The 25,969-nt window shown below is 39.7% G+C and overlaps 2 protein-coding genes across 7 annotated transcripts in view; one reads left to right on the forward strand and one right to left on the reverse strand.

The window, feature by feature from the left end:
• Window positions 1-10,024, forward strand: part of PLPPR4 (phospholipid phosphatase related 4) — a 33,043-nt gene extending 23,019 nt beyond the window's left edge. Inside the window, exons 5-7 of the mRNA XM_076337807.1 lie at window positions 2,812-2,869; window positions 4,153-4,326; window positions 6,346-10,024. Of these exons, the coding sequence (XP_076193922.1) occupies window positions 2,812-2,869; window positions 4,153-4,326; window positions 6,346-7,683 (1,570 nt within the window). The 3' untranslated portion in view covers window positions 7,684-10,024. The remainder of the gene's footprint in view (window positions 1-2,811; window positions 2,870-4,152; window positions 4,327-6,345) is intronic.
• Window positions 1-25,969, reverse strand: part of PLPPR5 (phospholipid phosphatase related 5) — a 294,136-nt gene that overhangs the window by 188,261 nt on the left and 79,906 nt on the right. For all 6 annotated transcript variants that reach the window (XR_012995355.1, XM_076337824.1, XM_076337818.1 and 3 more), the window contains one exon: window positions 3,188-3,367. The gene's annotated coding sequence lies outside the window, so the exon portion shown is untranslated. The remainder of the gene's footprint in view (window positions 1-3,187; window positions 3,368-25,969) is intronic.

Genomic DNA, 25,969 nt, shown 5'->3' on the forward strand with positions numbered 1-25,969 from the left:
TTCCCATCATAGAGGATACATTTGGTGGTCTATAATATTCTGGCACCACCCTCAGTTTCTCCTTAATTCAATCTTATTGCATTTTTCCTTTTTTAAATTGTTGCTTCCTTATGCCTGTCTCAACTTTACCAAAGCGATCAGCACTTGCTACTGCTTCAATACTTCCTTCAGCCATCTACTATAGGAGTTATGGTGTAACTTCTCCAGCCCAGGAGGTTAATTTGACTTCAGGTCCCTTACAAGCTGAAATTACTGTTCTTCTGAGATTGGTAATGGCCTTCATTTTTTATTTGTACTTCCCAGAAACTTTGGCTACAGAAATTTGCCTCTAGACTCCCCTATGAAAAGTATAGAGAAGAACACATAATTATCCAGCTGATTATATGAAATCGTTTTCTGAAACATCCCCAAATATCCAGTAGTTTCCTTTGTCCATCTTTTCCTCTATTTATCTTCAAAGAGCCTTTTCTGTCATTTCTATTCAGATCTCCAGTGAGTTCTCTATCCTCTGTCATTTCTGATGTTCTGACTCAGTATGACTCTCTCTCTCAGTATGACTCTTTCTCATCGTTGTTCCCCCTCTGCACATCCTCATGCATGAGCATTTAGAGTGATACACTGTCATCTGAGTTCAGGACATGTTTTCTTTGAGACCTTTGTTCACCTTTTCAATACAGAGCCATACAAAAAGGCTACATATTTTTAGCTTGAATTATTTTCATTTTAGATTAAAAGATAACAAATAGAGGAACAAAAGCAGTGTCATCATTAGAGAGTACACAGAGTGCATTTAGTCTGTAACATGCTGTGCTTGCCCCAAAAGCATATGAACAGAAAACAGAATAAAGAGAAAATTGACTGAAGCACAGTGACACACCTTATATACTATAAAAATGCCATCAAATTAAGGTCGAGTCCTGAGTGGTGCTAAAGTTCATAGAATCAAATCTACACATTAGCTCCACAGAGACTGTAAGTAGATTTATGCTTCCGCTAAAACCTGCACAGGGTAAAGGAGTTGATTAGCCATTATAAACATTTACATTTTTTTCATGTCTTTATCCTCCTGTCCTCAACCCTGAACTTGTTCCCCACGGATACTATTTGTGGAAGGTTTGTTGGGGGGGGGGGAGGGTGGTGGAAGAAGAATAATTTAGGTCTGTCTTTAGAAACAAAAAAGGAATCATGCTGATTTCATCTTGGCCAGAGTCATGAACCTGCTGGAGCCATGGGCTCAAATTCAGATCAGCAGTGTGGCATTCACACTGAACTACATGCACACATTTAATTGCCAATGAATTATTTAGAACAGACAAGGCAAAATGCATAGGAAAGACAATTAGAAAGTAGACTCTGCTGCTTTGCAGAAAAACGTCTTTGTCTAAAGGTGAAGGACTATGTTTCAGTCTTTGCTATTTTAAACTAGCTAACTCAGGTGCTGCTAGGAAAATGGCTATACATGGGGCCCAGTTAGGGTGGCAAGACCCGTCTGCGAAGCTGAATTTATCCCAAGCTGAGCTTTCTCAGGTGAAAGTGGCGGCTGTGGCTCCAAGATAGACATACCCTTCTTCACCAAGACAGCAGCACGTTACATTACATGTCCGTGCCATTTTAAGGAGGTAAATGTACAGTTATAAACTGCTACACATCTTCACTGCATCTTACTTCTAGAGCTCAGAGGTCATAAAAGTTTTTTAGGGCTTCTACAAGCTATGAACTAGATGTCTGCCATAGAACAGGTATTACTGAATCCACCCCCAGCTAAGTTTTTCCCTCTACTGTGTAAAAATCTCTCCTTCATGTTCCCATCACTTTTCTTTTGTTGTTTTTAGAGGATTGAAATGGGTCTATAAGAACAATGTTAAAATGTTAGAGGGCCCCTTGTAATGGTTCTGTGTAGCTGCTACTTACACAAAACCTCCTTTTCTTGGTCAGAGAAGTAGAAGCTAAGCTGTCACTTTTAATCTTCCTATCTGTAGTTTCTGACTCAAGACCCAGTCCACATCATTCAAGTCCCCAGGTTTTCAATGGGAGCAGAAGGCCCTCAGCAATTTCAAGAATAGACCTGATATTGCCTACTGTCTCACACAGTTTGGACATATTTTCATTTACCCTCTTGTTCTGGGCTTCAGGAAGGGGCCCGGTAACTTAAAATATCCTCTGCATGTTCATGTGCTCCATTCACTCCTCTCGTGCGATAAAGTGCTGAAATTTAAAAAATAAACCTGAAGACATAGCAAATAAAGATGTAGTTTGCCTCTCTCTGAGAATAATGTCATCCCCCCATTATTAGAGCAACAAAGCAGGGGCACGAAGATGATGAAGTCAATTGCTGAAGTTAGGGCCTGATTATCAAAGTGTATGAGTCCTTACTTTGAAAAGAGTCCAAGTGAAGTCGGTGAGAATAATCACAAGGTCAAGGTTCATGCATTAAATAAATTGTATAATTAAGTACTTACTGAAAAGTTATTATGGAAATTTATTTATAGAAATAAATGTATAGATATTTCTCTCAATCAAGCATTCAGTCTTTAGCTCGTTCCCACTGTTTTCTTAGTACACACACTTTTCTTAGTACCCAAAAAGAATTTCAAGCTAAATATTTACTTCAGAACAAAGGCATTTCATTAACATTGGTCCTTTTTCCAGATTATAGAAAAGAAATTTAGAAATTAAATGTTACTGATCAATCATATATTGCTTAGGAAGTGTAAGCTGAAAATGACTGTACCACCCAGTGTTTTTTTCAAGTGAACACTAGCACAGTGTATTTGAACTGAGAAGCATAATTTGAGTGTCCTTCCTTGGCAGAAAGTCATTCCCTTCTCAACATGCCACCCTGGCAGCCTTTGCAGCGGTGTACATTTCGGTGAGTAACCAACTCTGTTCATTTTCATTTATACAAGACAAAAGTCAGAAAGTCATTTGCTGTATATTGTAAAGTGATGTGTTGCCTGGATATCCTGGATGGATGTAAGTTTTTATCCTCCCAGTTTGATAGCAAAATAAAACTACTAACAGCTAAAATAAAACCAGCTCTATTAAGAGTATAGAAAAGATTCAACTGCTTCACATCCTTTGTTAAGAAGCAACAAAAAGTGTAATGTTAAAGTATATTTGATGCCTCATATTATTCACATATAAAATGCAGTGCTTATCTGCCTTACAGGGTGATACTTGAACTTACCATTCAAATTAACCTTTATGTGTTCTGCCTTTTCTTTATTGCTGTCTTCACTTGACTCGCTGCTTTTAAACTTGAGACGTTAAGGAACAAACATTTATGTGATGTAGTTTCATTTGACCTCCATAGAATTGCAGCATGGATGAACTGGCACAATCACTCCCAGAGGCCTCCGAGGTGCTACTGCAAAGCAAGTGAATAAAAACCGTCAGTAACTACCAGGGAATTGTAGGACATGCTGCAGTGATCACACCTGATTTTCCACATCTGACCAATGACATTTCTTCAGTATGGGCTACAATGTTTGTATGAGTGACCACTTACTTGAAGTTTTTTTAAAAAAAGAAAAAAGTAATTCCATCACTCATGCTGTAAAAATCAGAGGAAAACAACAACAGTAACAACCAGCTAATCAAATTAGATAATGGAATTGTGCCTGTACTGGGAGCTTGCCAGTATTTATTCTGCCCAGGGAAAGGCCAAAATTTGGAATAATACTGATGAACCACCTGCACTTAATTTTTGTGACCTCCCTGACATGATGGCCCCCAGTTGAGAAATGGCTCTCTAAAGCATCTGGTGGTAGCTTTTGTTAGAACAGGTTATTGCTTTCATCTGGCATGACATCTGGCTTCTGTATTTCAGAAGTGATGGCTCCTTAGTCACATTTACAGAACATTTGGGCTCTGACTGTGAACAGTATTTAGGCATAAAATCCTTATCCTAATTGATGTCAATAAGCAACACTGCCTGTGTTTTTGGAAATCCATTCCTTGTGATTTCAGATCTTCCTACAGTAAGTGAGCAAATTTTAACAGGACTGTAAAATAAAATTAAACTGATTATTTGCAATATTACTGTGTAATAGTGATCTATGTATGAAAGAAACATTGAATGCGAGAAATTAATATCCTCTTAGGTAAATTTAAGTTTCTTCAACTGCTTCTTTCTTTCTTTCTTTTTTCAAGATGTACTTCAATTCTACGTTAACAGACTCCTCAAAACTTCTGAAACCACTCTTGGTCTTTGCTTTTATCATCTGTGGAATTATATGTGGTCTGACTCGTATCACCCAGTATAAGAATCATCCAGTTGATGTTTACTGTGGCTTTCTCATAGGAGGAGGAATTGCTCTCTATTTGGTAAATATAATATTCATGTAGTTAAGTTTTAGCAAATAAAACTGATAAGGCTGTAATAAGAGTACTGATATTTTTTATGAAAACCTTTCATCATGGTCACATGCCATAATTAAAAATATAGTTGAAATTTGTTGAAGATGATGATGTTAGGGGTAATCACTTTAAAAATAAACAGGAAAAAGCAAATATGTATTTCAATTTAAAGTGCCATAACAGTACACAAAGTGGTATATAATCATCTGGCGTTGTATACAGAAATAGCTCTAACATTATGTGCTTCATTAAATACTTAAAGATACTCATCTTTTCTACTCCACACTTACAAGCATAACACAAGAAAAATATTGGATTAATTGGTATTTGTTGCCAGCCTGAGGTTATATTGCCAACGTTAGCTTTATGATCTCAGAAAATTGGTTGAATTAATATGCAGCAACTCAGCTGAGTAAATTGCTGAACCTGCAAGAAATCAAAGGCAATATTACACCCTTGTGATTCTTTGGAGCTCTTGGGGAAATTATGCAGGGGAAATGCCCAAGCCAGATTATTCATATGCTTTTCCTCTGTACTAGGTTGAAACAGATGGAGCACCTTGGAAGGGTCCTGTAAGGGAGTATGTAGGATAGGCCTGTTTGTCAGTAGAAAGCTCATCAAGCATTTGCTTTTGCTTGCTGCTCTCAGTATGTCTCCAACATGACTGTTGCTGCACTAGCTGTTCAGCCCAGTGTCAACCCCGGTGCCTGTGAGCAATCAGGAACGTCTACTGACAACATTTTTGCTCCAGGGTGGACAGGTGGACAGAAGAGTCTTAACAGCCAGTGGGATGTTTTTGACCCCCAAGAAGTCAATGATGAATTTTAGTATAATACTAAAATAAGTTCATATCCTATCCCCCTTTTTTCTGTGATAAGATTATCTAAGGTACAGGCAGATGGTCTGCAAAGGTGACCGGGCGAAAAATGGCTTTCACAGTGACAGAAGAAACAGCAACCAGGGTAGATAACAGAAACCCCACGAGCTACTAAAGTCAGTTTCTATGATTGCACTGTGAGCAGAAAGGCACTCTGTTGAGAATATTATTTCAAATGATTAAGCTGTTGTAGACTCTCATAAATGGAGCTGTTGTTCCCATGTTTGAAATCCACAAACAAGTATGCTCTTTGTTAGGTCTTCTCCATATACTGTTGCATGACAACATACATCAGAGAGTACATTGTCTTGGATACCCAGTAGTCAGTAAATCTGCCCTGAAAAACTACACACCAGGAAGGGGAAGGGGAGGGGAAATAATGTGAAACTACAAATAATTCTGAAAGGAGTGTAAAGAACAAGTGACTTAAGTGATTGAGTCAGGAATTTGACCCTTTCATGGAATATTCTCTCTCAGTGGAGTCTTTTTAAAATGACAGCATTTTACAGTGAGTCTGCTGAATAAGAAAAAGTTGTATAACTAAATCTTGTTACAGTTCTGTGCAGCTTGGAAAGCAATTGATTTAAAGTCAATAAATTGTTCTATCACGTAGATATTGTATTACACGGTTATTATGCAGCAGAAAGGGCAGAATCACAGAGCCGACAACAACTCAAGCTGTAACAAGATTCAGTAAATCAGAGCAGACAGTAGTGTAGCTGTAAAATAGCTTTGCCTAGAAGACCGCAAACATTTATTTTGTTACTGTCGTAACAAAACATTCTTTCTTCAGCTGTATCTGTTGCTTTATAAAACGGAGAAAACTGAAGGAGGCTGAATCTTTTCCTCAACTATTTATTGCCATGAACTATGTGCCCTAGTTATCCTACTGAGACTACTTCATACATATCTAGATGTACTAGATTGAGGACAGAATTTGGAATAAGGATATACTGGTGAGGAAGGGAAAGTGAGCATACCCTGTCAGTTAGGCTGGACTAATTCTATCACTCAATATTTATTTAAAGGCAGAAGAATATAATTAAAATACCTTAAAACGTCTCTTTTTTTTCCATAACTGATTGTTGATGCTTCTGTTCAAATATCAGGGCCTGTATGCTGTGGGGAACTTCTTACCAAGTGATGAGAATGTGTTCCACCCAAATTTTCACAGAGAACCTCTAAGGTCTTTGACAGACCTCAGTCAAGATGCCAACAGAATCCTGCCAGGTAAAAATGGTAGCAGCAGTGACGGCATTGTCTCTCACCGTACAGAAAGTATCCTGAATAGAAACCACAGAGATTCAGGGTCTCTGACCAATATCAAGAGAGCAAATGCTGATGTAGAAATAATAACACCACGAAGCCCAATGGGAAAGGAAAATATGGTTACTTTCAGCAACACTTTGCCAAGAGTCAACACACCATCCTTGGAAGATCCAGCAAGACGAAATGCAACAATACACGCATCAATGGATTCTGCCCGTTCCAAACAGCTGCTTTCCCAGTGGAAGAACAAGAATGAAAGTCGGAAGTTGTCACTGCAAGTAATAGAGACTGAATCTGGCCAGTCACCACCAAGGGCTATCGAAATGAGGTCAAGCTCAGAACCCTCCAGGGTGGGTGTAAATGGTGATCATCATGGCCCAACTAGCCAATACCTGAAAATTCAACCTGGCAGCGTACCAGGTTGTAACAACTCAGGTCTTTCTGGCGGGCCAAGGGTCTCTATTCAGTCGCGTCCTGGCTCATCCCAGCTAGTGCATATTCCTGAAGAGACTCAGGAGAACGTGAACACATCGCCCAAAAGTAGTTCAGCTAGAGCTAAATGGCTGAAAGCTGCTGAGAAGAGTGTTGCATGTAGAAGCAATAGCCAGCCAAGAATCATGCAAGTAATAGCCATGTCTAAGCAGCAAGGAGTGCTTCAGGGCAGTCCAAAGAGTTCAGAGGGAAGCACAGTCACCTGTACAGGAGCCATCAGATATAAAACCTTGACAGACCATGAGCCAAGTAGCATTGTCAGAGTTGAGGCCCATCCAGAAAATAACAGACCTGTAATTCAGATGCCATCGGAAGGTGAAGGAAGTGGGTCCTGGAAATGGAAAGGTCCTGAAAAAGTCACCCTTCGTCAGACATATGAGCTAAATGATCTTAACAGAGACTCTGAGAGCTGTGACTCCTTAAAAGACAGTTATGGGTCAGGTGACAGGAAAAGGAGTAACATAGATAACAGTGAGCATCACCATCATGGAATCACTACGATAAGAGTTACGCCAGTGGAGGGAAGTGAGATTGGCTCAGAGACTCTCTCCATTTCTTCTAGCCGGGACTCAACACTTCGAAGAAAAGGTAACATCATTTTAATCCCTGAGAGAGGGAGCAGTCCAGAGAACACCAGAAACATCTTCTATAAAGGTACATCCCCCACACGAGCATACAAGGAATGAGAGGAGACATATCAGCTGGTCCGTACCACCACAAAGTAAACACATCTTGACACAGGTTCTGCTCTCTTTGTTTTGAGCTGGTATTTACCTTTGATGTGCCAAAATTATTGACCAGCAGCCCAACTGTTGTTGACACTGCTGATGTGCAATGTGCATGAGCCTGTGGAAAGCATGTGGTGGGGGGAAAAGCACAATGCCAGAACCTAACTAATGTGAAACATTTTCATGCAACTTGTTTCTTCAGACTCAAAATGTTTATCTGAGGGTGATGATGTCAATCAAAACAATGGTCTTGAACACAGACACTTTATTTCCTGAATGTGCCAACTTTTTATTTTATTTATATTTGTGTCCAAAATTGACTGAATTTTTCACAGCAAAGGCTGTATCAGTGGTATATATTCACCTTTGCAGAATTTGCACCAAATCTTTAATACAGAATGGTGCTGATGATAACTTTACATGTTTTGAAAAATTGCATACTTACTAGACTCTACAAACACATGACATATTGATGTGCAGTTACTTTAAAAGTAATATGGCTAATACTATGATGATGCTGGCTGCATTCATTTAGCGTAGGAAATATTTACAGCTTTGTTATAGTGGATCTGTCACATTCAAAGATTGCAAAGGTTTTGTGTAGTTCTTTAAGATGTCTACTGCAACAAAAAAATGTGTGGGTGACATTCCATTAGAATGGAATAACTATCTATTTTGAATAGTTTTGCTGCTACTGCTCAACTTTTGTTTAAGAACAGGTGCTACTAATGAAGAGGCTGCTTCTTAGTGGGCTAACTTGTAGAATTGTTTTAAATTATGTTTTTTAAGGGGTCTTTTAAAGTACTACAAGTAATTAAGATTTTACATTTTTAAACCTCTTATTCTGTCCTTCAGCAACCCTTCCATTTTTCTATTAGTTTTTAACCATATAATGCAGGACACCAATAACTGCAAGATGTGCAAATGTGAAAGGTGAGCCATGAGTGAATAAAAATAAACAGCCACTTTCCTGACCAGCTTCCAAGGAGACAGTAGTTAATATCATAGCTCACACTTAGAAGCAGTCATTCACCTCACTTGCTTAGTATGCCACAAGAACAATCACAAGTTTCACCCCAATCACCATCATTTAGAAGATTTATGCTTCGCTTTAAAAATGGAATGCCTTGGTATTGCAGAATCACTGAATGAGCGTTGCATTGTGCCACTACTACTGTTCACCTCCCTTGAGACACCCTCCAGAGCCTTCTTAAGCATTATATTTTTTCCCACCACTGCCACTTAAGAATATGGAGGGTCTCTGCACCTGAGAGAACATGGATTATTTTAGTAAATTGAGCTTCAAACATAACGAAAGAACTTGCCTGCTAAAAATCTCCATTGCCAAAAATTGTTGAAAGGATAAGCTCTGAAAGGAGTAAGCATAGCATGTCCTGGGCTTGCTAGAAGAAATGCCTCATTACGTTTGGCTCTGACTTGAATAACTTAAACCATGAAGGAAGCCAGGGGCAGTGCTTGCTCAGTGCAGCTCCTCATTCTCTCCTAGATTTCCACCTGAAAGAGAACTGCTATTGGGCACCTCCCAGCTCCCCTGCTAGGAGGAGGAGGGAATGGCTTAGTCGTCCCCTCACTGAATAAGTAGTAGCAGATCAGGTCTGTTCTCTGGCTTCTTGAGAGGAGTGTTTTGCTCTAAGTCCTCTTCTGATTTAGGGTATCAGAGAACCAGATACATACTACATAGTCAGAACCTGTCTACAGACCCTACTCCACAGAACTCTGAGGAAAAGCCCACCCTACCCCAGCCAAGTAGGAGGTAAAAGGAAGAATCATCCTATCCCAAGAAGATAAATAGCACAACACACACAGAGACCAAAAAAAAAGACAAAAAAACCTCAAAACCAAAACAAAATCCCAAACCCAACCCCAATCCTAAGTAATTTCAGAAGTATGAGAATGGTGTTTGCTAATCTGTATAGAAGAAGGGATTCAGAGTCAATGGAAAGCTTTATATACCTTCCCAGTTATACAGGTGCTCCAGGCTTAGCTGGGTGCTGTCAGCCAACCCTGTCAAGCAATGCTTCCCTCACCTGCCCGTCACCCAGTGCTGTGGAAGAGTGTGGTCCTCAAGGAAATGACCACACTTTTCCTGCTAGTAATAGAAGACGACCCCATCATACATTTGATCATTGGGAGGAAGTAATCTGCAGGTTACATGTAAGAAGCTAACCAGTAGGGTTGCAGCATACTGTGTATGTTAAAGGCACAGTATGCTGAAGGCACACTTTAAGGCACATTAGCTGGGAAAAACAATCATAGATGCCGGGGTGGGGGGGGGGGGGAGAGTAATTTTTTTAGAAATATGTTCTCAGACTCTAGTATTTACAAGTCAGGAATTGTTTTTTCTTTTTAAAAGGATGAATCTTTAGTCCTTGGTATTTAATATCAAATTTTGTACAAGGTTCCTAGGAATTACAAACACTTGGATTGTCACGAACAAAACCCTTTGGATTTAGTTTAGTCTAGGTACATGATAAAGCAGGTAGGATTAGCTTTAAAGGAATGGGTGAGACACAATCACTGTTGGCCTATCAATGCAGGGAAATAAGATGCAATCATTTGTTAGTTTGTAAGTGCAGGGGAAAAGAACATAAGTAGATGAACCTGGAAATAATGGAAAACTGAAATGGAGAATAATGGCAATAAAGCAAAGATTAGAAAATGTTCCCTCTGGCAATTCAGCTGTTTTGGAAACAGCAGGATTCCTGGTGGGAGTGTTTGTTCTTTATTCCTTGGTTTTAGTCAGATATATATTGGCGTATGTGTTGCTTTTATTACTCTAAAACTTGCTGCACTATTTCAAGTGCAGTGTGATATTTTTCCTAAGGTTTCCTATTTCTTAACAAAAGATTTTAAAGCTCTTGTGTAATCATTGAAATTGTGTTCTTTACATAAATATTGATATATTCTTTTTTACTCAAAGTGCCAAAGGCTACTGTTTTTAATAATGGCTTATCAAATTATATTACATTAGAGAGCAGAAATGTAATAATATATACATTGGAACTCAGACCTCTGCATGTATATTTGATAAGGAGCCTTTTGTAAAATTACTCTTTGTTTACATTCCACTGATACCTTAATTTAAAATTAATCAAATAAATTGACAGGTGTCATCTTCTTAGTGTTCTGATTTTCTTACTTGCTAACAGGCACGAATTTCTTTGTTAGGCTGTGCTTTACTGAGAAAAGAAAATACTCAAAAATAAAATATGTTTTTAAATGAGAATTCTCTATATAAAGTATTGTGTTTAATAAAATGTTATGCAATGTTTTCAAATGGAAAAGAATTTGTAAATTGCTATAAATGTATTTTGTTAAATAAGTACAGATCAATGCTACTGTGTGAGTTTATTGTGCTAACATCATGAAAATAAAGCTAAAATTCCTCATTGTTGTTCAGTCATCTCTGTGGTGAAGCAAAATCTCATTCCCCCTCAAATTATTTTTCAATGTTAGGTATCTCATGACATGTAAAAGTGGTCATCAGTGGGAAACCTCAAAACCTTGCATACTTGTAAGAAGTTATGAGGAACAACATCCAAACAAGCTTGTCTCTATCCAAAAAACATTTTACAAAGAAAGAAAGCAAGTGAATTGGGAACTTTAGGCCATGTGAGGACATGGCTAGATCATTCTGCAGGACCAGCTGCATTGCTAAGCCCCTAATGCCTGTAAACCACCTTGCTAGTGTTGGGTAGAGCTGCCAGACACAGTGAGACCCACCTTGGATTTGTGAATGAGAACAGGGCAGATGTCAGGAGCAAACCTGAGAGGAAGGGCTCTCCCCAGGGGACGAAGTTAGGATGCAGGAGTCATCAGGTGACATAGACTCTTTGCTGGCAACAGTGAAAAACGTTATGCATAGCAGCACGCTGTCAAAAACACTGTCTTACCTAGAAGCCACACAAGGTATGTAACAGCAAACACTGCCTCCAAGCCTGTCTTGAAATACCTTGAAACGGGGCAACAGCAGGGCCCTATGTGCCTGGGATGGAAGACGCTGCTGTAGCTGAGGCGTGCACGGACATTGCCAATGGCATAATAAGGACCACAGGGACTAGCAGGGCCCCTGCAATACACAGCAGCAAAGCAAACTGACTCCGAGAAGCTTTCCCACGTGTGCCTGGCCCTTTGTGCAGGCTGCCACTTTGTAGTTGCGTGTCCTTCTAGCAGGTGACCTGCCTCGGCTGGGGTGGTGGAGGGACTGGGCAGCTGATGGCACTGCTGGCTCCAGCCAGGCACCACGCTGCTGGGTGGTACAACGTCATACACGTGCCGTGCTCCTAGCGAAGGCATACCGGGGTTGACTGGTGTCACCCCGAGCTGTGGTACAGATCTGGGTCACTTAGCAATCCCTGTCCCAGGATTTTCATGACAATTTAAGACGGGGGCCCTCAGGCAAAAGAGAATCGGAAAACAGTATGTTGTCTCTCAGAGAAAGGGAAGCGTACGTACGGTTGTGATACTGCTCCCTCTGTAGTGACTGAAGGAGCTCTCTTGTTGTGGCTGGGCGTGGAGAATGTCCTGACCCCACTGCATGAGTAGCCAGTTTCAGGAGAGGCCTCTCCTTTGGCCAGCAGCAGATGCTGGTGTGGCAGCGGGTTTTACTGCCGCAGCAGATCACTGCCTTGAATGAGGCTGTGTGAAGCATGAGGGCTGGGGACCAAGGTTATGGTGTCCCACCCCCTAGGACACATATTGGTAGCCTGGGAAAGCTACAGGCAGTGATGGCCCAGATATGGCTCCAGGAGGCCCTGGGAAGGAGTACAAGAGAGTAGAACAGATCCTGTTAGAGTATGACTCTGCTGAAAGCTGACGTCTAATACAAATCTGATGAGTTCTCCCCTGGGAATGGCCCCTTCCATGGACTACAAAGTGGCCTAGACAATTAGTTCAAACATTTTAAAAGGCACATTTTAAACATCTAAAGTTAGGCTAAAAATGAAGTCCCCCTCTGAAGGGTACCTTTGATGTAGAGGTTGTATTATAAAACTTGATCTAAGATGAGAAATTACCTCTACTGACAAACCTTGTCTTACTCTCTTAGACTATTCTGGCTACAGCAACACTGTCGCTAAATTAAGAGAGCTCGCTGTGATCTAGATTGATGACTGTATCTAATCACGCAAAGGAGTTTTCAAAGGTATGAGTGATTAAACTGAAACTTAAATCTATTTTGTGCTGGATTTTAAAAGAGCTTCAGAGGTCTTGATGTAAGAAGCTACATCATAAGATGAGATCGTACCGTAATCAGTTTGGTATAGATTTATGAAGACCTTTTATATGACAGATCAGTGCATGGCTAATTTGGCAGGAACACTTTAAAGGCATTACAACCCTGGTTCATAAAATTGTGAATAAAATCTCTTCGCAAACCTTATAGCACAGAATGTATCAAGCATTGGACAAAACTAACAAGTGTCTCCATACTGCACGTTCAAAATGAAAGTAAGGGAACTCCAGCTACATACACGTGCATACACACGCACACATAACATAACGTTAATGTGTTCAAGCCAGGCTTTAGAAAGAGAAAGCTAAACAGATAATTTAAATTGAGGAACAAACTGTGGCAAGGCTGCAAATACTCTCTCTAAAATTTCTCTGCTTTGCCTGCAGTAATCTCTTCAGGCATTCCAAATACGCATAAAGACATCATTTGGTTATACCTCCCATAGAAGGTATCTGTTCCTCCAGTGGTTTGCCATAAAGGATAATAGGAAACTTGCACATTTCATAACTTTACCAGCATAGCCCTGCTAAAAAAAAGAACTAAGATGAGAAGTCATCCAGAACTCAAGCAAGTCTGCTCAGACCTAGAAAGCACCTCTTATGTTTGAGGAAAAAAAGAAAAGAAAAAAACTTTTTTTTTCTTTTTTTCTGTTTGTTTGGGTTTTTTTTTTTCCAGAAAAGCCCCCCTACCTTCAAAGGCCAACTTTCATTCAGCTTTTTCCAACTGTATTACTTTTCCAGTGATGCTCCGAGAGAAAAGAGAGTCATGGGGATTTATGGATCTGTCCAGTCTCTGCAGCTACTAAATGATGCGCAAGGGAAAGCTCGACTCTCTCACCAAATCATTCAGAGGAGACTGGAGCATATCTGGGTGTGATGTGATCAACAGAATTCGATTCTTTTCCTATTTCTGTTCCTGCTTCAAACTGAGCTTGTTGATTACAATGGCTGTTCCTACACTGTACTGGGGCCAGAAAACTAGCTCTGCTAAGAGAGTAACATCACACAATTGGGAGCAATAGCTTTGCTCATTTTTACCTGTAAAGTATATGATAATATAATCAATGCTTTGCAAACGATAGCCGTATTTGAATTTTCCCTAAAACTAGCTACAATGTTTTTTCAATTAGTACAGCCTATGTTTATCAAAGTCTTCAGTAGGCATTCTTTTGGTGTTCTTTCATATACATATTCATGTGATGTTCATTGCCTGAGCTACAGTCACCCTGAGGGCCAGTCACCCTGGAACTTGTTTGCTTTAGACCAGAAGAGGTGTGGTGTACACTTAGCAGAGTGGCAGGTGTACACTTTTTTTAGCAGAGCATCATCAGGGGCTGAAAATCTGTTCCCAGGCCCAAAAGAAATATTAGCTAAAACCTCTGCATGGTATCAGTTGCAGTCTTCTCTGGTACTTCTTATCTTTCCGTATAGTCTGAGACAATTATCTTCACTCTCATCAGAGAGGAGAGTTTTCACGGAAGTGGTTCCAGCAACCTACATCTCCCAACACTGAGAGTGCGCCAGCCTGGCGGGGGAATAGTTGTAGGCTTTGACTACTTCCAGGTTTTAGTTTCCTGAGAACTACCGTGGGTCTGATGCCAAATTAATGCCTTGGTTTACTACCAGAGACAATGAGGTTTACACCTTTTAATAATGAGCAGAAAAATAGAAGAGAAACGTGGTTTAAATTATCAGGACAGATACAATTTATATAATCACATTTTGCTTGGTAATGCAAAACAAAAGTGCTGTGAGCTCTGTATGCCTAACAGATTGTAGACTTATCTAATCTGCTAAACCAAGGCAGACCATTGGAAGAGGTTTCTTAAAATGCTTTCATTTTTAATGAGATTTATGAAAGAGCCCTCCTTTCACTAACCTTTTTTGTGATGCAAGTAGAAGAATTCAGATAAAGGTTAGCAAAAAATGTCTTATAATTTACCCAAGAAAAGAAAATGAGTCAGGAGAAAGTTCTAACAATGAGTCAGGAGAAAGTTTAAGGTGCTTTCCAAAATGGAATATTAAGCAGCACTTAACAAAGCACAAAGTCATCATTTGTAAATTTGTACATGCTGTTTATCAAGTGGAGTAGGCAGATAATTAGTACAATCAGTGCTTTCTTAATCCCTCTTCAATTATTCATCAAATAATTGAAGACTGGGTCAATGTAACACAATTAATTTCCTCCATAGTTAAGATACAAAATGTGCCTAGTTTACAAAGCCCCCCAAGCTCTTGTCATTGGGAAGGGGCAGGGGAGGAACCAAAAGAACTGATGAGAGCATATTTTAATCTGTGAAGTGATACAAAAGCTACATGAATACTTTCTGAGATTCAAGATTTAAAATTTGGAAAATTACAACAAGGAAGAAGAGTAGCTAATTCAACACTGGGCATGGAACTAACACAACTAAATTCTTCAGAACTCATGAGAGGAGCATATTGCCAGGTCAAGCTCACAGAGTGGATTTTTAGCAAGGATGATGAGTTGGGCAGTAGCAGTTGTGTGCCACTAAGCAGTGTTGGGCTGTATAAATGGTCTGTTGTTATAAAGAAAAACCTGTAGAGAGACATGGCAAGAGATCTGCTGCCACAGAAACAAATGTAGCTGCTAGATATACCGCATCATTGCTACACTAAGGACAAGCCATGGATCAGCAGTATACCACGAACTGCATCTAACTTGCTTTGTTCAATAAGAATTTAAAATCTGAAACAGTTACGTGATGATCAATTATTATATATGATACAACATAGCTGCACAGACTTGGCATACTTTCTAACAGGACTTAATAACTAGTGGAAAACTGGAGATGAAAAACTCTAAAAAACTAAGGGTTAAATAACATTCAGAAGCTTTACTCTGATGTCCAGAGTGTTTTGCATCCTCAGAAAAATGAAAAAAAGCTATAGTGCCTGTTTCTTCATTTCTTATCCAGGCAATACCCCTATAGCAGTTACAGGGTGCTTTAGTTGTGCAGTTTTTGTACCTATTTCCCACAGAATGAAGTTCAAATTCCATATTTCTAATGCAAGACCATCTCTCCTATTCCAATCGATGGTACCTTCTTGTACATAAGGAATCCAACTGCCAGAACCATACACTACAACGCTGCACATCTCATCTTCTGTTATAGCCAGTCTTGTACCGGTCTTGTAAAGACTTATCAGCCTGTTTCACCTGAAGTGCAACTGCTTTATGTGGAATCAATGAACTCTTTGAATAAATAAAAATAAGCCACTGTCTAAATCACTGCAGAAACTGGACTTTGAAGTTTACTGTTAGAAAAAATGATAATGACAACAGTTCAAGGCTGAAATGTTATTTCTGTGCAGTCAGTAACTCATTATTCATAATTCTGTAATGAAGTGCAAATGTATTTCTGCTTTAAAATTATGGCACCATGCAGCACTGGATTATCCAGAGAGTTTACCATTGATAGATAGCTGATACATTGAATTCTGAGCCCACCTGACTCTCACTTCCTTAAAAGGATTTGACTACATGAAACAAATTAGTAGTATATAACTTACAGGGAGAGATGTAATATCTGTTATGTGTATTATATTTAGGGCACAAAGATGACATTTGGTAGATGTTATAATCTCCTGCAACTGTATTAATCTTTTCTGAGTGCTGCCAGTTCCTGGTAGAATTCTGATATCACTTAAATGGGAAAAAAATGATACGTTTGAAAATTACTCGGTTTTGTTCTCTTTGTGAGACCAAAATAAAGTGTTCCATTTAAATGCACTCCTACATGGATTTCACGGCATAATGGTACTCAGTGGCAGCAGCTTACACAGTAATGCTGCTTTATATTAAAAACCATGAATTGACCTTATGTACACTGCACTAATTGTTTCCCACATTACTGAAAAGATCTTTCATCTTTCCAGCACAGGAAATTCAATGGAATTAAGAAGCTATTAATCCAGAAGTTCAGATATTTGCAATGTTTACACATCTCTGGTACCAATACCGAAGAACAACCTATGCAAGCAGAAGCCTCTGGATATGAATATCACAGATCTATCATGTTAAGCATAAAAGTGTTGAAAGTACTTTCAATCTGTGTCTTTTTAAGAAGACATATACTTTCCAAATACGGAAGCAATACACATTTTTAGACGTTTTGCTGAGCATCCAGTTGATTCTGGTGACTCTTCACCTTGCTGAGAAAAGGACTGCCTTTTGGCTCAGCAGTGTTGGTCTCTGGGAACATATTACGCCACATCTCTGTTGACTATATTGTCTCTCCACCGAACACAAAGTTCAAATCTGTGAGTCTTCTGCTCCTAACTGCCTGAAAGGCGTCTTAAGAAAGAAAACTCTTCCATTTGGGTTGGCCTTGCTTTTACTCCTTGAGAGTGCTTGGTATATACCAGAGCAATGAGTGCTAATTAAGAAGGTGAGACAAAAGGACAGGAGGTTTTTATATTGTATGCTGGTTTTTTTCAAAGTGCCATCTACATCACCTTAAAAAAAAAAAAAAAAAAAAAGTATGTAGTGGCTCTTGGTACAGTGAATTATTATTATCCAGTAATAATGAACAAGATCCTTTAACTATCATAGTGGATGTTAAAACTTTCTGCAACTCTGTATGTTAGCTAACATAACCACTCAGTGTTTTCAGGATCTGAATTCCACTGAATTGACTGGAACCAGATAAATCTGGGGGAAATGTATACTGTCAGTTCAACCCAAGATTAAATAACCTCGAATGTTGAAATCTAACAGGGAATCTTCTAGCTGCTGCTACCACTTACAGCTCTGTCCAGGTAAGCAATCCTGACATGACATAATGTCAAAATACGGCACATACATGGACACATATATGATTGAAAGGTGGATTAAATTAATTTCTAAAAGATTAAAAAATAAAGAGAAACATTCCCTTGAAATTACCAGAATTATTTGATAACTGGCAGTAAGAAACCAGATGCACTATCCTTAGTATGACTATGTAAAGCATGTGGTTTCACACAGGTTCAGTGCAGCCCTGGCTCTCCTTGTTCCAGCATAAGTAGTCTGTGTGAGGCTTTGGGCTTTGAAAATTGTTAGCCATAAGAGCCTGGGAAATGACAAACCTGGGGTAGTAGTAGCAGGGGTCAGTGATTAACCAGCATGGAAATTGCTGACAAGCAACAGAACAAGGACAAGAGGGGAAGACAACAAGGTCTGGAAACCTTTGCTGTCTCCAGTTTCTTCCATTCTCCTTTAATGTTCTTAGAAAAGTGGAAATCCAGGTATTTTTTAGATTTTGTACTATCTAGCACTCCTCACCATAGCACTGATGCCATGTCCTAGTACCGTCCCTTCTTTTCTCACAAAAACTACAACTCCATACAATAGGTTGTGTTTACCCATTTCTTCCTTTTACTTTATCATTACTGTTCTTTTTCCTTAGTTTGAACATGTTCTGAGAAGCACAATCTCTCCCTGTGCTTGTCATTACACAGTGAGAAAGATAGTGATTGTAACCTATATAGACGACCATAATATATATGTCAAAAAGCGACCATAGAGGCTAATCTCTGCCAAGCATTTATGTGCTAGCCGTCAGGACACCAGGGGAGGTACTGCATAACCCAACATAAACTGCTATACCACAGCCCATTGAGTATTGGGCCCTACTGTATTGGCAGTATGAATCACTGGCAGCGTTATGCCCCTTTGTCTACAGAAACAAAAGCTGACTGACACACACTTCTGGCAGGCTGATACTGCTTCCAAGTACCTATTTTTAATGCTCTCCATTCCTTCTCTCCCTATTAAGAACGGACAAAAAAATTCTACAGAAAGGAAGTGCAAATAACATCCAGTACCATCACATGTAGCTTTCAAAACAGGAGAGTGTCTTCCAAAGCAGATCAAATAATCAGCACTAACAAAACCATCGATGCAAGCAGGGGCTAATTATTAACCCACACTAACAAATGAAAGCAGCAGCATTTCAGCTCTGCCCTTAGTGTTAAAATTCAAAACCTGGAAATGAGAAATGTTCTAGCTGGAACCTAGCAAATGTCCTAACCCTCTCCCTCACCAATCTGCCTTTCCTGCCCGTCAAATCCAATTGACTGACAGGCAATTTTTATGAGCCTTTGTACTATGTAAGCTCCAGTAATTCCTTCTTTTAGAAAGCCTTTCATTCCTGCTCACTGTAAGGATGAAAAAATGTGTCTGTGTGAAAAGAACAAGTAAATTTGGCAGAAAGCAACCCATCAACTCCCATTAGCACTACTCTTGGGTACGGCAGCTGGGATGGGCCAATGGCCATAACTAGCCACTTTCTAATCATTTTACTTAACCTCTCGAGAGATAGTGATGAGAACTTATTGGCCCAATTAGCATCTAGGTCTTGTCAGACTATCTTAGCTCAGACTTTGTCAAGATTGTTTGGACAGATGAAGATACAGAGCTAAAAAAATACTGAGAATGACACATTTTATGACATGAATTGGTCATTTCTTGAAGGAAGAGGAAGGATTATTTCTCTCTTACCATTTCCCTAGCAACAGAAAAAATGAGGGGTTCTTTTTCATTTATAGAAGAGCCTTGATTTCAGGTGTGCTGGTTTTGGCTGGGGTAGAGTTAATTTTCTTCACAGTAGCTGGTATGGGGCTGTGTTTTGGATTTGTGCTGGAAACAGTGCTGATAACACAGGGATGTTTTCGTTCCTGCTGAGCAGTGCTGACACAGAGTCAAGGCCTTTTCTGCCTCTCACCCCACCCCACCAGCGAGCAGGCTGGGGGGGCACAAGGAGTTGGGAGGGGACACAGCCGGGACAGCTGACCCCAACTGACCCAAGGGATGTCCCACACCATATGGCGTCGTGCTCAGCATGTAAAGCTGGGGGAAGAAGAAGGAAGGGGGGGGACGTTGGGAGTGATGGTGTTTGTCTTCCCACGTCACCGTTAGGCGTGATGGAGCCCTGCTTTCCTGGAGATGGCTGAACACCTGCCTGCCCATGGGAAGGAGTGAATGAATTCCTTGTTTTGCTTTGCTCACGCGTGGGGTTTTTGCTTTGCCTATTAAACTGTCTTTATCTCAACCCACGAGTTTTCTCACTTTTACTCTTCCGATTCTCTCCCCCATCCCACCGGGGGGGAGTGAGCAAGCGGCTTAGTTGCCAGCTGGGGTTAAACCACGACATCAGGATTGCCGGAAAATAGAAGCATCTGCTTGTAACCAAGGCATCTTCTGAATAGCACAGGTCTTTCAGTTAAAACCCTAAGAGCCTTTTAGACCTTATGTCTTATTATGGCAATTATTTCAGATAAAAGGAAATTACAAAGCCTGAGGTATGGGAAGGCTTTCATCACATGATGTAGTTCTCATATTATAATCCCTCCCTAGAAGAGAACTTGCTTGACAAATTCTATAAATAGGAGCCTACATAAAAGGATAAATAATTATTCACCTGCTGATAAATTCTGACAGATCACCTTTCCTATGCAACCTGAGTGAAAGACATAATCAGAAAGTCCTTGATCTGTTAATGGGCAAATAGCACTCTAAATCCAAACTACCTTGAAAAATACTGAAAGCTTTTAAATGCTAATTTACATTTTTCTCTTTGTCAGTGAGGTAGTATCACTGAACTCTAAGCATCATATTGATATAGGACTGTGGGGTTTTTGTTTGTTTGTATGTTTTTTTACTTTTTCACCCTATTAATGTTTAGTAGTTATTTTCATTCCCACTAACTTCAGCCTAAGTTCTCAAGCATTGCTTTTTGTCAGGGAGGCTAGCCACTCAGTTGAGAGAAAGGGTTAAAATTAATCATAATTAATTCATTAAATCAATATATGAAAACCAAAATTTCTTACCAACTGCTACACTTGTTCTTTAGTCAGAGTCATTGTGTCATTTTCAAATGGACGAGCAGGTTATATTGGAGAAAAAAGAAAAACAATTCTGCAACCTCCAACTATAATCCCATTAGGTAATGATTGGTGGAGTCTCCAAACTAAGCATTTCAGTTAGTCTCATTCCTTATGGAGACTGAAAAAATTTTCAGGCAAGGCACTCGGATGACTATACAAGTATATGTCATTAAATAGAACCTAGAAATGGAAAACAGATACAGTCTCCACAGCTTCTTTACTTCTGTCCTGCCAATTTGCAGGGAGAGAAGGTGACTAGTGCTGAAGAAGAATGAGACAATATTTCTCCTTTTCCGCCAGACCAATTATTTTTAGGATCACTGTGCTGCTGACAGTTTGGGGCCTGCTATGATAGCAGATCTGAAAAATCAGAATAACACACCTCTAGTGTACAAAAGGATAATGATTTTTAAGAGATTTAAAAATACATGAATGCATAACAACCTGTCTTCCAAAAATCTTCCACTGAAGCCATGGGGGAAAAAAAAAGTAATAAAGGTTTTAACCATGTGATATGGCCACATTTTTCAGATATTTATAGGTATTTTGTGGAACAGCTTAGGGGTGGGGTTTTTTTTCCATTTTTGCCCATGAAATGAAACATTTAAAATTATAATAGTTCATATTCAAAATGAACCCTCCATGCCAGATCTCTGAAGAATAATGCTGCTAAAAATAAAATGTTACCAGGGAAACTGAATGGAAGAGAAATTAGCAATAGGGCCTGATCTAAAGCCACTGAAATAAACGGGAACAGGATCAAACTACAATGAAGAAAATAAATCTGTGTTCCAGAATTTCCTCCTTTCACATTTTAGTGGCTTCTGTTCCATGTTTGTGAAGAAATCCGCTTGAGCTGAAATAACACATAACCTGTCAATAGAATACGGGTTCCTAAGATTCGCTGTGCTGGGTATTGTGAATTCAGCAACAGGAGCTTTTGCATGGGCGTTTTTAAGAGGACTCTGGCCCATTTTTGCTCCCTTGCCCTGGGGAGCTGTAACCCGTTAAGGCTACAGACTAGAAACAGGAAACAGACTTCAACTGAGGAGGTACTAGAAAAGAGCAGAGGAGGAGACAATATAGCTGACTGCATGGGAAACCTGCAAGGCACATCTTAGCCTGGACTTTTCCTTGTGGAAGAAATGTGACGTCAGGTGGGAGGCACAGGTAACATGTGGCACCCCAGAATGACGAGACGAAGGAGAATACACGGCTGGCTGATGGAGGAAAGGGGCCAATTGGTTGGATAACTGGCTCAGCAAGAACACAGAGAAGGAACTTACTTCATGGGAAGGAGGAATGAGAGTGAGGTCCATGTTCCAGTGCTCAGGGTGAGGCAGACACCGCAAAGGAAATTCAGTTGTAAAATGGTCTGTGTTTCCACATAAATATAAAGACAGCAACAAGAATAAAAAGACAAATTGGCTCAATTTGCTCTCAGAACTAAAAGCTGTTGTCCTTGAGAACATTGCTTACCAACTTTATTTTTGTGTCATTGACAGCTGCTGCTATTAATTACTTGACTAATACTTCCTGGTTCTGGGGCCATAGGCCATAACTCTGCTTTTTTGAAGATGAAGAACATGAAAAATGGGGAAAATCCCATTGAATAAAATCCACCTTACTTTGTTCCGTTGGTAACAGAAAGGCACAGCTGAATGCTAATGCTCTCAGGACCCCCAAAACTGTATTGTTACAGCACTAGGCCAAACATACAGATCTGATGCAAAAGTAGTAGCTTTTGTTAAAATCCCCATCATTGTCTTATGACAAAGCCAAAAGCCCAAATGCAGTCTTTGTACAGGAACCACTCCACTAGCAGCCCAACAGACCAAGTATTTGTACATTCAAGTAACATTACTGCAATCCATGGGAATTCTTAGATACTTATGCCCACACTAATGTGATCAAGATTCGGTAATTTTACTCCTGACAGAGACCTGTTCTTGGATGCCATGTTACTGCCTATAACTGGTTAGGTCTGTCTTTTTGTTCAGTACTAGTTTTCATAGTGGTATTTTGTTTTCCAGTGCGAAGAGTTTCTTACCAAGTCTGGTTTAACGATTCTTTCTTCCAGCAATACAGGAAATCTCAGAGTACCTTATTTCACTACAGCTGATGAGGCTACTCTTCACGTTCTTTCATGCAAGTTTCTTAATTTACTAGCAGGGTAGTGGGGAAGGAGAGACAGGAAAAAATTCCTGTTAGGCAATTCAGCATTTCCTATTAAATCAAGAATGAGGTAGATTCTGGTCTTGTTTACATTGACACAATAACACTGATGTGTAGAAGGCTTTGTACAAGCAAAGGCAGAGGAATACTTCAGCCATAAGTATATTACTGTTAAAGCGACAAGCATGATTTTGCCAAAGTAGTCTGCCTGAGGACTTGCAGAGGAGTTAAATCACCTCTCTCTTCAGTGAAGAGAGAAGCAGGTACCCAATTATTTCTTAAATACAGTTTCAAACTCAAAACAGGAATTATTTCATGTAGATTTGCAGTAAGGTTTCTTTTAAAGTGAGGGAGAATGTTGACATCTACAAAGCTGAAATAGATTTCCCATCCATTTCTTCGTAAGCAGCTCAAAGGCTGGTTTATCTCTGTGTTCCAAATTCCCCATTCCAAAGCCAGTCTTCCATTTAGGAGTCAGTCCTGGACTTCCATATAAGGTTATTGCAATTATTGCGATTACAATCCTTCAACAGCGAAAGCTTTACTCTGTTAGCATCTCTGGTTATAAAACAAAACCAAAATACAGCTCCTGCCATGACTTTTTTCAACTGTCTGAATGCCCTCATACGGGGGGGTGAACAAGACTCTCAATATCTACTTAGCGCCAACTGGCTATGAGAAGGCCCCAAGCCTGGCTTGCACTGCACCGATTTCCCCCTTAGCGTAAGAGCTAGTAACTTGAGTCAGTTTTACATAACTAAAATTTCTTCTGTTCTTTCATTTATATTAGCAACTCTTCCATCTTACTTTTCTGAACTCCTGAGAAAGTCAAAAGGTGGAAATTTATTCAGGATACATTTCATTAAGTGTCTAGATACTTTAATTTCAGCATACAGATACACACATTCATTAGGAGTATAGAATCACCTACCACAAGGTAAAAAAAACCAAACTTCTCTATTTTTGAATACATTAGTCTGCTGCTATAAAATAGTCAATTAACTATTTTCAGACAAAAGACATTACTTCAGGATTAAATTATTTACAGAGAAGTACAACGACTCCAGACTTGACATCTCCATCCCACATTTGCTAATTTTAGCACCAATCGCAAGTTTATTTCCTCACTTCACCCACAACTTCACTGTGGTATTGGTACCAGAGATCTCTGCCACAATATCCGTTCCTACTCAGCGATGGCAGAAAGGCTCCCCTATTTGCGCTGTTGCTCCCCAACTGAAGAAATCTTAATGTCTACATCCTCCTTCAAAAGAGTGAAAGCTTAATACTTACCCTAAATACCTGTCTGCCCTTGAGGATCATGGTGTAAAACTACTCTGCATCCCTAGACTTGTTCTAGGTAAACTCTAGAAACAAAAACGCTGAAGAAAATCTGTACTGTCTATGACACTGACAGCTTCACACAAATCAAGCCAGCCTGAACTCACAGAGGGCACACTGCCTGATAGGAGCACATTGTCATATATAAAAGCAGATGAATTCCACATAGCAATTTCTATAGCACATTGCATCTTCAAAGCACTCATGTAACATAATTATTTGATCCTTGCAGCACAGTGGTGAGCTAAAAAAGGATCATTATACCATTATATACATAATATATACATAATAAACAAGAGCAGCAAGCTATGAGGCTTGCTGTGTTTACAGGGTCTTCTCAGACCTCTGATCATTTAGTTTCTTTTCTGCAGTTCAGAGGCTTACCTCTCACACAGGTATAATGTAGGCTGCACTTGGTATAAAAGTTTAAAAAAATCCTGTACTACTGGCCACACAGTGGCTTCCTGCCGCTGAACCCCACACTCTGAGTTGTCTCATTTCTCCACCATTTAGGAACTCAGTGCCATGCTTTTTCCAGCCATTACTCCTCCAGTTAATGGTGGTTTTCACTCTCCCCACCCCCCCCCCAAAAAAAAAAAAAAACAACAGATGCAGAACTAACCACAGCAGATCATCAGCTAACACTGAAAAGCCTTAGGGAGTTTACCTAATTCAGAGCTCTGAATTCTGCTGAAGAAGTCACTATAACTCACTATACAGAGAAGAGAACAGCATCCTTTAACTGGCAGTGCAGGAAGATATTGGCACATGAAAAAAGTTTAAAGTAGCAGAAACTCAGTGCAACCTTTTCTGCAAAGAAATTTTCCTTTTTGATGAAAATTCTAAAATGAATACCTTAAAACAATCATTACAATATAAGGAGGTAAAAAACAAGTGAACTGGGCAGAAACTTCTGGACTTAGCCTCATCCCCTTCTTTTCACTACGCACTTCTCCTGTGACACTTGCAAGAAATCTGTCAGCTTAAAACCCTAGATTGGGATGGAGGAGGAAAAAAAAAAAAACCCAAGAAAAAACCCTGTAGGAACATAGATTTGAAAGAAAGCTGTAGGTCTTCAAGTCTAGGTTGCCTGCGAAAGCAAACACCCATGAAATAAATGTCTAGTTCTGGCATTTATGGTGTAGAAAAATGAAATAAAATACATTCAACATTATGCAGTGAGACACAATAAATATGAGAGAATGAGCACTGAAGTACAGTAAGAGAAGCAGCAGCAGCATCTGAAGCATCAGACAGATAGAGCCTCATTTCCCGTTCATATAACTATAATATAGAGATGTATCACAGGGCCAGTATTTTGGCATTGCTCATTAGCATTGCTGAACTCTCCAGAGTTACCTGCATTTGATTCGTGTGTGTCAAGCCTTACATTTGTACTTGGATTTGCTTGTGAGCATGAAACTCTGACCCTGCAGCTGGATTTCCACCAGAGGAACTCTGTGCACAGGCAGGGACTCTGCAAAGGCACAGAAACTTTGGTGTAAAGATCCCTTTGCAGTTAAGTCCTTAGATTCTGAGCAAGTACGAGCAGTCTGTCTTGTATTTGTACAATGAGTCCATGAGC

The sequence above is a fragment of the Aptenodytes patagonicus genome, chromosome 5 (assembly GCF_965638725.1).
Source record: "Aptenodytes patagonicus chromosome 5, bAptPat1.pri.cur, whole genome shotgun sequence".
NCBI classification, from domain to species: domain Eukaryota; kingdom Metazoa; phylum Chordata; class Aves; order Sphenisciformes; family Spheniscidae; genus Aptenodytes; species Aptenodytes patagonicus.